This window comes from Dipodomys merriami, unplaced genomic scaffold, assembly GCF_024711535.1.
Source record: "Dipodomys merriami isolate MVZ:Mamm:240054 unplaced genomic scaffold, mDipMer1.0.p SCAF_6, whole genome shotgun sequence".
In the NCBI taxonomy this organism is placed as follows: domain Eukaryota; kingdom Metazoa; phylum Chordata; class Mammalia; order Rodentia; family Heteromyidae; genus Dipodomys; species Dipodomys merriami.
In genome coordinates, this window is record NW_027206179.1 from 6,715,139 (window position 1) to 6,729,073 (window position 13,935).

Consider the following 13,935-nt stretch of genomic DNA (forward strand, 5'->3'; position numbering starts at 1 on the left):
ACCACGATCCTCAGATCTCAGCCTCCTAAGTAGCTAGGATTACAGACATGAGCTAGTGCCCATCTCCCCAGCCTTTTTTTGGGGGGGGGGAGAGTCTGGTCATGGGGCCTGAACTCTGGGCCTGGGCGCTGTCCCTCAGCTCTTCAGCTCAAGGCTAGTGCTCTAACCACTTGAGCCACAGTGCCACTTCCGGCTTTTTTTTCCTGCTGAGGAATCGAACCCAGGGCCTCATGCATGCAAGGCAAGCGCTCTACCACTGAGCCACCTTCCCAGCCCCTCCCCAGCCCTTTTAAACTTTAGTTATCTTTATTGCAGTCTTAGATTTTTGGGGGTGGGGTGGGGTAGCTCTGCCACTTGAGTTACAGCACCATTTTTGGCTTTTTCTGAGCTTATTGGAGATAAGAGTCTCACTGGGCTGGCTTTGAGTCACAATCTTCAGATTTCAGCCTCCTGAGAAGCTAGGATTTACAGGCATGAGCCTGGCTGATCTGTGACGTTTGAGTGGCTGGGCTTACTGGTATACACCACCTCACCTGGCCCTTCTCATAAGACTACTGGTCAGATTAGTGACTTAGTTTTGCTTTAAAGACCTTGTCTCTAAATCCTGTTATATTGAGATATCCAGGGGCAGGATGTAGCCAATAGTACTTGGCTGAGATGAAGTGCTGGGCCCTGAGTTCAAGTCTTAGAAAGAGAGGGGGGACAGCTAGGGGGACCACATGGAAGAGTACTGACCAGCAGCAAGCTCTGAGCTTGGGGTGTAGCTGGGGGTGTAGCTCAGTGATTAAGCTGTTGCTTAGCAAGCTGGCTTCCATCCCCAGCATTGGAATTAAACAAAAAAACAATGTGAGTGCCACTTGCAGGTGTGTGGAGAGCTACTCTGGAGATGGGGAATGACAGAGAAGGAAGCAGAGCTGGGGACAGGTGGGGTCCCAGATGGGTGGGGTCTTTGGGGGAGGATGGGTGTGTGTGTGGAAGAACGGGCACAGCGCCCCCCGGTGGCCGGGCTCAGAAGTAGCGAGCCGGGCTGGGAGGACTTTTCCTGATTTTGAGGTCACCCATCTTTTTGAGAATCCGGGGGAAAAAAACAGGGTCGGCAGAGACCCCGGAGACAGACGATGTGTCCTAGATTCACGGCTGCAGCGATGACGACAGAGCGGGTGTGAGTGTGTGGAGGGAGGCCGGTTCTGTTTCCAGTTCCACCGCAGCGCCTGGGGGAGCATCTGCTAGTGCAGTTGGGGCGATGGCCGCGAGGGGGCGCTGCGGCTCAAGACACCTGCTTGAGCAAAAAAAGCTCAAGGACAGCAGCGTCCAGGCCCCGAGTTCAAAGCCCCAGGACCCTCCCTCGCCCCCTCCACGCCAAAAACGTTCTCTGGGATCCTAAGAGCAACTGCAGCTGGCATTAAGAGACCCTAACCTGGCCTTTCTCAACATTTTACATTACCCAGAATCCTTCAAAACCTTCCTCTTAAGGATAAAAATTCCCTTCTCCGCTTTCTGTACAGTGTAGGGCTGCGCTCAGCACCTCCATGTCTTGCCTTATATAGGGACTTGTTCATATTTTCCTGTCCCTGGGCTTTTGCAATGTTGCCCGTGTAGCCAGTCTTCACCCAAAATGCACCCCTGGTGCTGAATTTTTGGAGATGGAGTCTCTTGGACTTTTCTGCCCAGGTTGGTCTTGAACCATGGCTCTCAAGCTGCTGATGACCTAGAATTACAGGCATGAACCACCTGTGCCCAGCCCTAGTCATTATCTCCTGAGGATTGCTTCCACCTTTACCCTACCTCCTGCTGTAATTAATGGTGGGAATTTTCTCTCTTTTAGCTCAGCAACTCATTGGTTTGTATGGAAATTAACAGTGGCTGCAATTTCTTCTGTGTCATTTGTGGGAATCCTTGAGGCCTGCTGGATACTTGAGCTGTGTTTCAGAATCACTTGTAGCTACACTGTAAACATGAAGGCTCCTCCAGGGACTACTGGCAGCTGTAATAAAATCATAACAATGATTACAGTTACTAGCTAGGAACACCAAGAGCCTGTTTATGTTCATTGTGGGGAGTTCTCAGTCCAGTATTGCAAAAGAGACTCAGGAACAATAAGTCCTTGGAATAACGAGGGAAAGGCTTGTGGGTTTCCATTTCCTCAGTGTTAAAAAAATGTAGCCAGAGCCAAGTACAGGTGGTTCATACCCATAATCCTAGTTACTTAGGAGACTGAGAGCTGGAGGATCCAAGTTCAAAACCAGCCCAGGCAGAGAAGTCTGGGAGAATCTATTTCCAAAAATAATCAGCTGGGTGCTGGTCCCTCATGCCTCTAATCCTAGCTACTCAGAACGCTGAGATCTGAGGATCACAGTTCAAAGCCAGCCTTGAGCAAAAGAAACTCAGGGACAGCACGTAAGTCCCGAGTTCAAGCGCAGGACTGGCACCAAAACAAAAAACAAAAACAACACACACACAAAAAGCAGAAAAAGTTGTGCCAGAGGTGTGGCTTGAGTGGTAGAACACCAGCTGAGTGAGCTCTAGTCTTAAGTTCAAACTCAAGTACCAGCAAAAAAACCCAACATATATATATATATATATATGTGTATATATATATATATATATATATATATATATATACACATATACATATAATTTACATATATCTCCAAGCATGGGACCATACCTGTAACCTCAGCACTCTGGAACCTGAAGCAAGAGAATCATAAATTCCAGATTAACCTAGGCTATATATAGTTAGAACCTATGTAGGGAAAAAAAGTCCAAGCATGGTGGCTCGTACATGTCATCTCAGCATCTAACTATTCAGGAGGTGGTGGAGATCAGGAGGATTGTTGTTCAAGGCCAGTCCAGGCAAAAAGGTAGTGAGACCTCAGTTTAATCTATAAGGCAGGTGTGGGGCTTTCCTGTCATACCAGCTGTCTATGTAGGAAGCCTTAGGTAGGAAGATCACTGACCCACGTTGGACCTGGACAAAAGCCACAGGAACCTATCTGAAAAATAACTAAAGCCAAAAACCACTGGAGATGTGGCTTAAGTGACGAGAGGAGGTGTCACTAAAATGTTAGTGGGTGTAGATCAAGTACTAAGAATATCTGCCTAGCAAGCACAAGGCTCTGAATTCAAATCCCAGCACCACCCAAAAACAAAGAGTTTCAGGTTAGAGGTGACACTCAAGAGGTAGAATGTTTGCTAGCATGCACAAGCCCCTGGGATTCATCCCAGTACTCAAACTTTCTCAACTTCCACTTTTTATTTAATTTTATTACTGTGTGTGTGTGTGTGTGTGTGTGTGTGTGTGTGTGTGCACGCGCCAGTCCTGGGATGTGAGCTTAAGGCCTGGGTACTATCCTTAAGCATCTGTGCTAATGGCTAGTGCTCTCCTACTTGAGCCACAGTGCCACTTCTGGCTTTTTGGCTGGTTAATTAGAGATAAGAGTCTCAGAGACTTTCGTGTCCAGGCTGGCTTTGAACCTTGCAACTCAGATCTCAGCCTCCTGAGTAGCTAGGATTATAGGCATGAGCCACTGGTGTTTGGTTTCCCTTTTTCTTTTTTTTCCTTTTTTTTTTTTTTTTGTTGTTGTTGTTGTTGCTCAAAATGTTAAAACAATAGTTGCTGTCAGCAATGTTGTGAAATGGTGTTTGGGGAACGGAAGTCGCCCTGTAAGGGGACTAGAGATAGGTTCCTCAGGACCCTGGTAAGCTACAGGGACCGGGCAGAAGGCTCTCCACCCGGGTCATCAAGTTCTCTTCTGAAACCCTTCAAATCCAGAAGAAAAGAAAAAATCAAATTTTTGTTTTAAATTTTTAAATTTTCTGTGATAATATTGGGGTTTGAACTCTGGGCCTTGTGCTTGCTAGGCAGATAATGAGCCACTCCTACCAGTTGATATACCCAGACCCTACCGCTTAGCCCCACCTCTACTGTTTGAGCCACACCTCCTACCTCTTGAGCCCCACCCCTATTTGTTGAGCTCCGCCTCTTACTGTTTAAGCCCACCTCCTACCACTTGAGCCACGCCCTCTAATAGGATTCATGGCCAATCCTGCTTCAGCCACGCCCCCTATTGCTTGATCCATAGCTTCTACAGGTTGGCCACGCCTACAGCTTGGCCACGCCCTTACCGCCTGGGCCATGCCCTCTAACAGGATCTGTGACCAATACCGCTTGGGCCACGCCCCTTACCACTTGAGCTTTGCACCCCACCGTTTGGTGCAAGGCTCCTACTGCTGAGCCACGCCCTCTGCCTCCTTGGCCATACCCCTGCCCGCTGCCTCTTTATCCACAGTCCCTCACCACTTAGGCCTGGCCTCAGCCCTTTTGTTGCTTTGTCAGCTAGGGTCTAATGCTTTTGAGGTCCTTCTATTTCTGCCTCCTGATTAGCTGATCCTACACAGTCACTGTGCCCAGTCCTAAGGTAACATTTTTATTAGCATATGTTAATTGCACAGAGCAAGAGGTTTATTATAAAAGTTCCAAACATGCATACAACGTATTTCCACTATACTCACTTCTTCCTGCTTTTTCATATTCCTTTCTCCTTTGAGCCTTCTGTTCCCCTTCCCTAGTAGTCCTTTTACTTTATGATCTTTTATCCCCTGCCCTCACTTCCACAAATGAGAAAAAACACATGCTATGCTTCTCTTTGTGTGTTTGGCTGTGATGAGATCCAGTTCTATTTATTTCCCAGCAACTGACATGACCTCATTCTTTTTTATGGCTGAATAATACTCTACTCTGTAAATAAACCACATGTTCTTTATTCACTCATGGGTTGATGGACCCCTAGGCTAATTCCATAACTTAGCTATTGTGAATAGTGCTGCCCAAAGTGTGTTGTGTGCAGGTGTCTCTATAGTAAGCTGACTTTGACACCTAGACATAGCAGGATGATATCATAGTTCTTTTATTTTGTTTGGTTTTGCTGGTCCTAGGGCTTGAATTCAGAATCTGGGCTCTGTCTTTGAGTTTTTTGCTTAACACTAGCACTCTACAACTTGAGCCACAGCTCTACATCCAGCTTTTTGGTGGTTCATTGGAGATCAGAATCTCACAGAATTCTTGCTCATTCTGGCTTTGAACCATGATCCTCAGATCTCAGCCTCCTGAGTAGCTAGGATTACAGGTGTGAGTCACCAGTGCCTGGCTGGCCTGTGATCTCTTGAATGTGGCTTTGAGTTGCTCCTTACAACCGCTGTCCCATTTTGGGCTCAGCGTTAGAACACCTGCCCAGCAAGCAGCAGGTCTTGAGTACCACACAAGGAAAAAAAAAAAAAAAGATCTTAGCCAGGCACTGGTGGCTCATGCCTGTAATCCTAGCTACTGAGGAGGCTGAGATCTGAGGATCATGGTTCAAAGCCAGCCCAGGCAGAAAAGTCCGTGAGACTCTTATCTCCAATAAACCACTCAAAAACTGGAAGTGGTGCTGTGGCTCAAGCAGTAGAGCGCTCTCCTTGAGCTGAAGAGCACAGGGACAGTGCCCAGGCCCAGAGTTCAAGCCCCATGACCGACCAAAAAAAAAAAAAAAAAAGAAAGAAAGAAAGAAAAGAAAAATAAAAGATCTCAAACCAAAACACAGGCAGTTGTCTTATCTCACTAACTGCACAGGGCTGGCTGAAGGAATCTGAGCCTGGTGGATTTGTGCTGTTGTGGGCTGTGTGGTGGAGGCTGGGGAGATGGGGAATTTCCTTCATTCCAGGAAACTGTGACCAGATGGCCTCAGCATTCACACTTCCTCATTTCAGGAGGAGAAGGGTTGCTCCATAAACTCCCCTTTTCCCCCAGTCATTTCTCGATTTCTTCAGTGGCTTAGAAAGGCACGAACACTTTTCTTTTGTAAATTTCTATATGTTTTCCCCCCTTGGGGCAGGAGGAGGCAGTACTGGAGCTTGAACTCAGGACTAGGTGCTGCCCTGGAGCTTTACAATCAAGACTAGAGCTCTACCACTTGAGCCACAGCACCACTTCTGGCCTTTTCTATTTCTGTGGTACTGAGGAATCGAACCCAGGGCTTCATGCATGCTAAGCAAGCACTCTACCACCAAGCCACCTTCCCAGCCCAAGATCTTAGCCTCTTGAGTAGCTTGAATTGCCAGCCATGAGCCACCAGAATCTGATACACAGCTGTGGCCACCCAAGAAACATCCCTTAACCCCCCGTACCCCTCTCCAACACACCTTATAGTGAATGAAACCAGACTGGCCTGGTGCTAGACTCAGACATGGGTTCAAATGTGACTTCTCTCTACACTGGCTTTGTGATCCAGTACTAGTTAATCATTCTGTCTGGAAGCAGAGATGATTATCACAGCTAACTCAATGGCTATTTGTAGTGATTAAATAAGGTCATTAGTCCTACACCACAGGGTTAAACTTTCCCCAAATAGCAGATAGGGTGATCGCAATACTTGCAGGGGTGGGACCAAGAAGGAAAGGTCAATCAGCTGACTGGTCAGCCTCCCTTTTCCTGGAAGAGTCCTTGGGAGACAGGAGGGGTTTGCGAAAGGAAGAATATTAAGATCTTCGTCCCCTGTTCTCGAGGTTTTCACTGAGCCCTGCCCCTAAGTCCTGCCTGGCTCCTTCAGCCCCTCCCTAGACCTCCCGCCACTCATGCCACAGCTCTGACTTCTTCCCAGGGCAAATTAGATCTTTTATTATTTGCCTAAAGGGACGGAGGAGGCTCCCTGGGTCCTTGGTAAGGAAATCTGGCATCACCCAAGGCTTTTGTGTTTATTTCTGATCATTCTCATTGGAGACAAAGCAAGTGCCCAACACTCTTCCTGATTTCCTAGAGCCGCCCATCATCACAGCCTGGTTACCAAGGCAACGAGTCATCTTCTGGCAAGGCAGCCAATCAGAAGCCTGAAGTTCTTGGGAAGATGGCAACAGCCTTTCCAGTGACTTAAAACAAAAATCCTCTTTGTTCAAATAAGGCTTCAAAGACAGACAGACATATACTAACAGTGGGAAAGAAACGAGCTGATAACACTTGTATTCACAAAGGAAAGCTATCTTTGCCCACAAAAATTCTGCCTTCTCCACCTCTTCTGTCTTGGTCTCTGTCTTTTTTGTCTATTTCTCTAAATTGATCTCTTTGTGTCTGTCTCTCCTCTCCACCCGCACCCCCCATCTGGTGCCAGTCATTGGGCTTGGACTCAGGGCCTGGGCACTATCCTTGAGCTTTTCTGTTTAAGACTGATTCTCTACCATTTAAGCCACAAGTCAACTTCCTACGTTTTTGCTGGTTCATTGGCATCTCATGGACTCCATCCTCAGATCTCAGCCTCCTGAGTATCAAGGATAACAGGCATAACTGCTGGTGCCTCGCTGTTCCATCCTAAATACAATGGGCAAAGCTCACAAAGTAGCAGCTGTTTCAGTGGAGTGGGGTCTCCCCCACCTCTGCGAGCAAACTCCTATTCTCTGCTGCTCAAATGCCATCAACTGAAATGACCCTTGTGCTTGAGCTGACCCAAGTGTGGACATGGGGGCCCTGGAAGAGGAGGCCGTGGCAGGGAGATGGCAGTGTCTTCCCCTCTGAGACCTCTCCAATCTCCTCCTTGGATTTCCTGTTGGCCCCAGAAGTGGGAAGGAAGCTAGAATGAAAGGGGCCAAGGAACTTATTGGCCAAGGCAGGAAGGTCCCCACCCTGGGGCCTCAAAGACACAGCTGTGGCACAACAATTTGAGTCCTAGGTTTGATCTGTGTCCTGCCGAGTCTCGCTGGGTAAGTGATCTGCGTTTTTCACTCCCATTTTAAGGGGCCAGGGACAAACCTGGACTTCCATCTGCTTCTTCCATAAGAGAACCAGGATTGCAGGTTCTGGTGAGGCAAGCAAAATCCTCTCCTTCCTGTAAGAGGCTGACTGGACCTGAGTCTCTTGGTTCCTTCTTACGGCAACAGGATGAAGGCTGTGTCTCTCCTCCTCCTCCTCCTCTCTCTCCTGGGTCTGTTTGTGTCCAGCAAGTCTCTGTGTACCCTGGAAGAAGGCATCAATCAGAAGCTGAAGGATGGCGTCACATCTCTAAGTGAGGAACCCCTTCCCCACATCCAGGGAATTAGAGGCCTCTGGTCTTAGACACGAATGTGACCCTGCCCGGCCCCAACTCTAACCAAATGTCAACCACAGAGCCACCACGGCCACAACTTCTGCCCAGAGTCAATTCCCACCATGCCTAGCCCTGCCTTGAGCCACAGCTCCAAACTCAATCCCAGCTCCCATGCTTACCCTAAACCTTGTCTTACTCAGAAATATCCAACTCCAGGCAAAAGGAACTCATGGCCTGGCACTGTCCCTGAGCTTTTTCACTCCAGGCTGGTGTTCTAACACTTGACCCATAGCTTGACTTCCAACTTTTTGCTAGCGAGCTGGAGATAAAGAGTCTCAGAGGCTGGGCACTGGTGCCTCACACTTGTAGTTGTAGCTACTTGGGAGGCAGAAATCTGAGAATTGCAGTTCAGGGCAGGAAAGTCCATGAGACTCTTACCTCCAATTAACCATCAGAAACCCAGAAATGGTGCTGTGGCTCAAGTGGTAGAGCTCTGGGCTTGAGCTGAAGGAGTCATGGACAGTACCAAGGACAGCATCCAGGCCCAGAATTCAAGCCCCACAACAAAAAACCCAAAACAAACAAATAAAAAAACCACCCAACCAACAACAAAAAAAGAGTCTCAGAGATTTCCTGCCCAGGCTGGCCTTGATCTCCTCAGATCTCAGCCTCCTGAGTAGCGAGGATTATAAGTGTGAGCCACCTGGCTGTGTGGCCAGGTCTCATTCCATACTGGTCTTGAATTCTCAATCCTGTCTCAGTCTCCCAGGGCTTGGGATTACAGGCATGTGTTACCATCCTAGTGCTGGGGAATCTGTTGATGTAATTGGGAGGATCTCCCAGTGTGAGGACTGAGGCCAGCTGGCAGCTGGTCTAAAGCCCTCCCCATTGTCTCCCTTGCAGTTTTAGAGGCGCTCAAGGACATTGGACTGGATTGTAAGACTGTGACATCTAGGGGGGACCTGGCTTCCTGCCCTGCAGGTGAGTACAAACATGTGTCATGGAGCCTCTCCACTGTGTCCCAAGACCCCATATGTATCCGGGCACCGGTGGCTCATGTCAGCGATCTTAGCTACTCAAGAGACTGAGATTTGAGGATCACAATACAAAGCCAGCCCGGGCAGGAAAGTCTGAGAATGAACTACTCAGAAAAACAAAACAAAACAAAAACTGGGAGTAGTGCTGTGGCTCAAGTGGTAGAGTACTAGCTTTGAGCACAGAGAGGCTCAGGGACAGATAGCACCCAGGCTCAGAGTTCACGCCCCAGGCCCAGGAAAAAAAAAAGGCCCTGTATCTCCCTCCTTTCACTTCCTGCCTCTGTAGCCCCAGCCTGCTCCATGCAACCTCAGTTCCCCTGAATCCATTTCCTCACAATACTGGGGTCCAGAAATGCCTCCCCCGCCTTGCAATGGCACCCTGCTCTCATTCTTGTGTTGGAGTCTCCGGCCACCTGGACCCCTTCCTCACCCCTGCTTCAAGTCCCAGTTCAGTGGTCCAATCTCTCTTCTCTCTCCCTGACCCCTGCAGGTCACGTTGTCACGGGGTGCTCGTGTGGCATGGGCTGTGGCTCGTGGGATGTGCGTGCCGGGAACACGTGCCACTGTCAGTGTGCGGGCATGGACTGGACTGGAGCACGCTGCTGCCATCTGGGGGGAACGGCTTGAGGTGGTTTGAGCGGAAAGGGGGCACAGGGATGGGGGGGCGACTTGGAGGCTGGAAATAAACCAAATGATGATGATGATGGTGGTGGTGGTGATTATAAGGGTGAGGGTGATGACAGGGGTGAGGAGCCAGGTTCCCATGTCCCAGGTAGTCAGGAGGCTGAGGTCTGGGGACCACAGTTCAAAGCCAGCCTGGGCCAAGAAAGTTTGTGAGACTCTTATTTCCAATGGATCACCAAAAAGCTGTAGTGGACCAGTGGCTCAGTTAGTACAGTGCTAGCCTTGGGTAAAAACCCAAAACAACAACAACAAAAAAAAACAAAAGCACAAGGACAGCACTGAGGCCCTGAATTCAAGGGCTAAAACTCTCTTTCACACACACACAGACACACAGACACAGACACACACACACACACACACACACACACACACACACACACACAAATGATGATAATGATCCTGATGGCAATGGTCCTGGGGCTTGAACTCAGGGCCTGGGAACTGTCCCTGAGCTTCTTTTGCTCAATGTTAACACTCTAAACACTTGAGCCACAGCACCACTTCCTGCTTCTTGTGTTCATGTGGTACTGAGGAATGGAACTCAGGGCTTCATACATTCTAGGCAAGCACTCTACCATTATGCCACATTCCCAGTCCAAGAAAGCAATCTTTGCACCCAAAAAATCCTGTCTCCTCTATCTCTTCTTTCTGTGTCTTGCTCTCTTGTCTCTGTCTCTCCTTTTGTCTCTAAATCTACCTCTCTGTGTCTTTCTCTCTTTGACTTCTCTGTATGTTTGTATGTATGTATGTATGTATGTATGTATGTATGTATGTATGTATGTATGTATGTATGTATGTATGTATGTATGTATTTACCAGTCCTGGAGCTTGAAGTCAGGGCTGGGTACTGTCCCTGAGTTTTTCTATTTAAGACTGATGCTCTAACACTTGAGCCACAGCCTCACTTTCTACAGCGTTTCACTGTCTTTCCATTCTAGGTTGGCTTTTAACCTTCATTGTAAGGTGAATCATCCCAGAAGCCACATTTTGAAATATAGAATATCAGGAGTCTTTATTATACAGTTAGCACACTGCAGGCAGCCAGTTGTTACAAAGGCAGGCAGCATGAATTTACATGTAACACAGCTAGGAAACATGCTAAAGAGGAAAGAAAGAACAAAAACAATACCAACAAGCCAATTCAGCTCCAATGGAGAGCTGAGTTGGGACATCATGATGACCAGAGATGAGCCATTACCTAGGGGGTAGGGGGTTTCCTTCCCCCAGCCAGAAGACAAGATGCCAGACATTAACATATAACCATGTGCCCAATATGGAGCAGGCCAGACCTGACCTCCTTACTTCATTCTCAGTCTCCTGAGTGGCTAGAATTGCAGGTGTCACCCCTGGGGCCTGGCTGCCCCATCCTCCACTGGGCATAAATCTGATGGGCAAGGCTCCCAAAGTAACAGTTGCTCCAGTAGGGTGGGGTCCCCCACGTCTGCAAACAAACTCCTATTCTCTGCCACTCAGATGCCACCAACTGAAATGACCCCTGCTCTTGAGCTGACCCAAGTGTGGACATGGGGGTCCCCCTGGAAGAGGAGGCCACGGCAGGGAGGTGGCAGTGTCTCCCGCTGTGAGACCTTTCTGATTTCCATCTTGGGTTTCTTCTTGGTTCTAGAAGGAAGAAGGAAGGTGGGGGGAAAGGGCCAAGGGACTTCTTAGTAATGACAGGAAGGTCTCCACCCTGAGGTCTCCAAGACACAGCTGTGGCCCGAGAATTGGAGTCCTGCGTGTTGACTCGGGTGGAGTCTTCCTGTGGAGGCCCGCATTCCACCTGCTCAAGTTCCCCCTGGCTTTCCATAAGTCAGGTCACTCTGCCTTGTCTGACCTCCTGGCCTGACCACGAACTCCAATTAGCGCTCCCAAAATGCACTTTCCACTCCCACCTTCTGGCAGGTCTGCCCCTTTAAAATTGCCCTCCCCAGCATAAGGGCAGCTGCTGGTCCCCTCCCTGTGCAGGCAGTCTGTCTGTCTGTCTGTCTGTTTGTCTGTCTGACATTCAACCTTTCCTCCTCTCTCGGACCTGTGTGCTGTGTTTTACCTGACCTAGACATCTAACATTAGGTTTGATCTGTGTCCTGCCGAGTCTGATCGGTAAGTGATCTGCCCCCTGGAATCCCATTTTAAGGGGCCAGGGACAAACCTGCACTTTTGTCTTCCTCTCCCACAGGACACCCAGGATGGCTGGTGTCGCAAGTGAAATTCTCCCCCTGACTGGACCTGGGTCTCTTGGTTCTTTCTTACAGCAACAGGATGAAGGCTCCGTCTCTGCTCCTCTTTGTCCTCTCTGTCCTGGCTCTGTTGGTGTCCAGTGAGTCTCTGTGCCCCGTGGAAGATGCCATCAATCAGAAGATAAAGGATGGTGTCACACCGCAAAGTGAGGACCCCTCCTTCCCCCCACAAACATCCAGAGATTTAGAGGAATCTGGTCATAGACATTAGTGTAACCCACCTCAAGGCCCAGCTCCTACCAAATGTCAACTACAAAGCCACCACAGCCACAACTTCTGCCCATAGCCCATTCCCCACCAGGCCTCACCCTGCCTTGGAACCACAGCTCCAAACTCAACCCAGCTCCCATGCTCACCCCAAACCTAGTCTTACTCAGAAATACCCAAGTCCAGGCAAAAATGGAACTTGTGTCCTGGCGGTATCCCTGAGCTTTTTCAATCTAGGCTGGTGCTCTACCACTTGAGCCACAACTCTTCTTCCAGCTTTTTGCTAGTTAGTTGGGGATAAGGAGTCTCAGAGATTTCCTGGCCAGGCTGGCCTTGATCTCCTCAGATCTCAGCCTCCTGAGTGGCTAGGATTCCAAACGTGAGCCATGGGCACCTGGCTGTGTGGCCATGTCTCATTCCATAGCTCAGGCTGGTCTTGAATTCTCAATCCTGTCTCAGTCTCCCCAGTGCTTGGGATTACAGGCATGTGTTACCGTCCTAGTGCTGGGGAATCTGCTGATGTAATTGGGAGGATCTCCAGCTTGAGGACTGAGGCCAGCTGGCAGCTGGTCTAAAACCCTCCCCATTGTCCCCCTTGCAGTTTCAATGGCACTCAAGGGCATTGGACTGGATTGTAGGACTGTGAAATCCAATGGGAACCTGGCTTCCTGCCCTGCAGGTGAGTACAAACATGTGTCATGGAGCCTCTCCACTGTGTCCCAAGACCCCATATGTAGCTGGACACTGGTGGCTCATGTCTGTGATCGTAGCTACTCACTCAAGAGACTGAGATTTGATGATCATGGTTCAAAGCCAGCCTAGGCAGGAAAGTCTGTGAGACGCTTATCTCCAATAAAATCCTCAGGAAAAAAAATCTGGGAGTGGAGCTGTGGCTCAAGTGGTAGAGTGCTAGTCTTGAGCACAGAGAGGCTCAGGGACAGTGCTCAAGCCCTGAGTTCAAGCCTAAGGCTCCCAAAAAATAATAGTTAAAAAAAAGGTCCTGTATCTCCCTCCTTTCACTTCCTGCCTCTGTAGCCCCAGCCTGCTCCCTGCAACCTCAGTTCCCTGAATCCATTTCCTCACTATATTGGGGTCCAGAAATGCCTCCCCTGCCTTGCAATGGCACCCTGCTCTCATTCTTGTGTTGGAGTCTCCGGCCACCTGGACCCCTTCCTCACCCCTGCTTCGAATCCCAGTTCAATGGTCCAATCTCTCTTCTCTCTCCCCGACCCCTGCAGGTCACGTTGTCACGGGGTGCTCGTGTGGCATGGGCTGTGGCTCGTGGGATGTGCGTGCCGGGAACACGTGCCACTGTCAGTGCGCGGGCATGGACTGGACCGGAGCACGCTGCTGCCATCTGAGAGGCACGGCTTGAGGTCGTTTGAGCGGAAAGGGGGCACAGGGATGGGGGGGGGGGCGAGCTTGGAGGCTGGAAATAAACCAAATGATGGTGATGATGATGGTGGTGGTGGTGATTATAAGGGTGAGGGTAATGACAGGGGTGAGGAGCCAGGTTCCCATGTCCCAGGTAGTCAGGAGGCTGAGGTCTGGGGAACCACAGCTCAAAGCCAGCCTGGGCAAGGAAGTTTGTGAGACTCTTATTTCCAATGGATCACCAAAAAGCTGTTGTGGAGCTGTGTCTCAATTGGTACAGTGCTAGCCTTGGATTAAAAATAAGAAACAAAACAAAAATAAACCTGAAGGATAATTCTGAGGTTC

The 13,935-nt window shown here is 49.3% G+C and overlaps 2 protein-coding genes across 2 annotated transcripts; both read left to right on the forward strand.

Moving 5' to 3' along the window:
- Nucleotides 1–7,644: 7,644 nt before the first annotated feature.
- On the forward strand, nt 7,645–9,792 carry Retn (resistin). The gene is made up of 4 exons (XM_070002391.1): nt 7,645–7,728; nt 7,906–8,030; nt 8,955–9,032; nt 9,579–9,792. The coding sequence occupies exons 2-4, from the start codon at nt 7,907–7,909 to the stop codon at nt 9,713–9,715; spliced, it is 339 nt and encodes a 112-aa protein (XP_069858492.1). The 5' UTR covers nt 7,645–7,728; nt 7,906; the 3' UTR covers nt 9,716–9,792.
- A 1,844-nt stretch (nt 9,793–11,636) lies between these two features.
- Nucleotides 11,637–13,670, forward strand: LOC138813861 (resistin-like). The gene is made up of 4 exons (XM_070002390.1): nt 11,637–11,872; nt 12,025–12,155; nt 12,818–12,895; nt 13,455–13,670. Exons 2-4 carry the CDS (start codon nt 12,032–12,034, stop codon nt 13,589–13,591), a joined length of 339 nt encoding a protein of 112 aa, XP_069858491.1. The 5' UTR covers nt 11,637–11,872; nt 12,025–12,031; the 3' UTR covers nt 13,592–13,670.
- Nucleotides 13,671–13,935: the final 265 nt, after the last annotated feature.

Bases quoted from the DNA above. Each gene is read 5' to 3' on its own strand.
- LOC138813861 (XM_070002390.1), top strand. From the start codon at position 12,032: ATGAAGGCTCCGTCTCTGCTCCTCTTTGTCCTCTCTGTCCTGGCTCTG. The intron at 12,156-12,817 runs GTGAGGACCCCT...TCCCCCTTGCAG, and splicing joins GGATGGTGTCACACCGCAAA to TTTCAATGGCACTCAAGGGC. The intron at 12,896-13,454 runs GTGAGTACAAAC...CGACCCCTGCAG, and splicing joins CCTGGCTTCCTGCCCTGCAG to GTCACGTTGTCACGGGGTGC.
- Retn (XM_070002391.1), top strand. From the start codon at position 7,907: ATGAAGGCTGTGTCTCTCCTCCTCCTCCTCCTCTCTCTCCTGGGTCTG. The intron at 8,031-8,954 runs GTGAGGAACCCC...TCTCCCTTGCAG, and splicing joins GGATGGCGTCACATCTCTAA to TTTTAGAGGCGCTCAAGGAC. The intron at 9,033-9,578 runs GTGAGTACAAAC...TGACCCCTGCAG, and splicing joins CCTGGCTTCCTGCCCTGCAG to GTCACGTTGTCACGGGGTGC.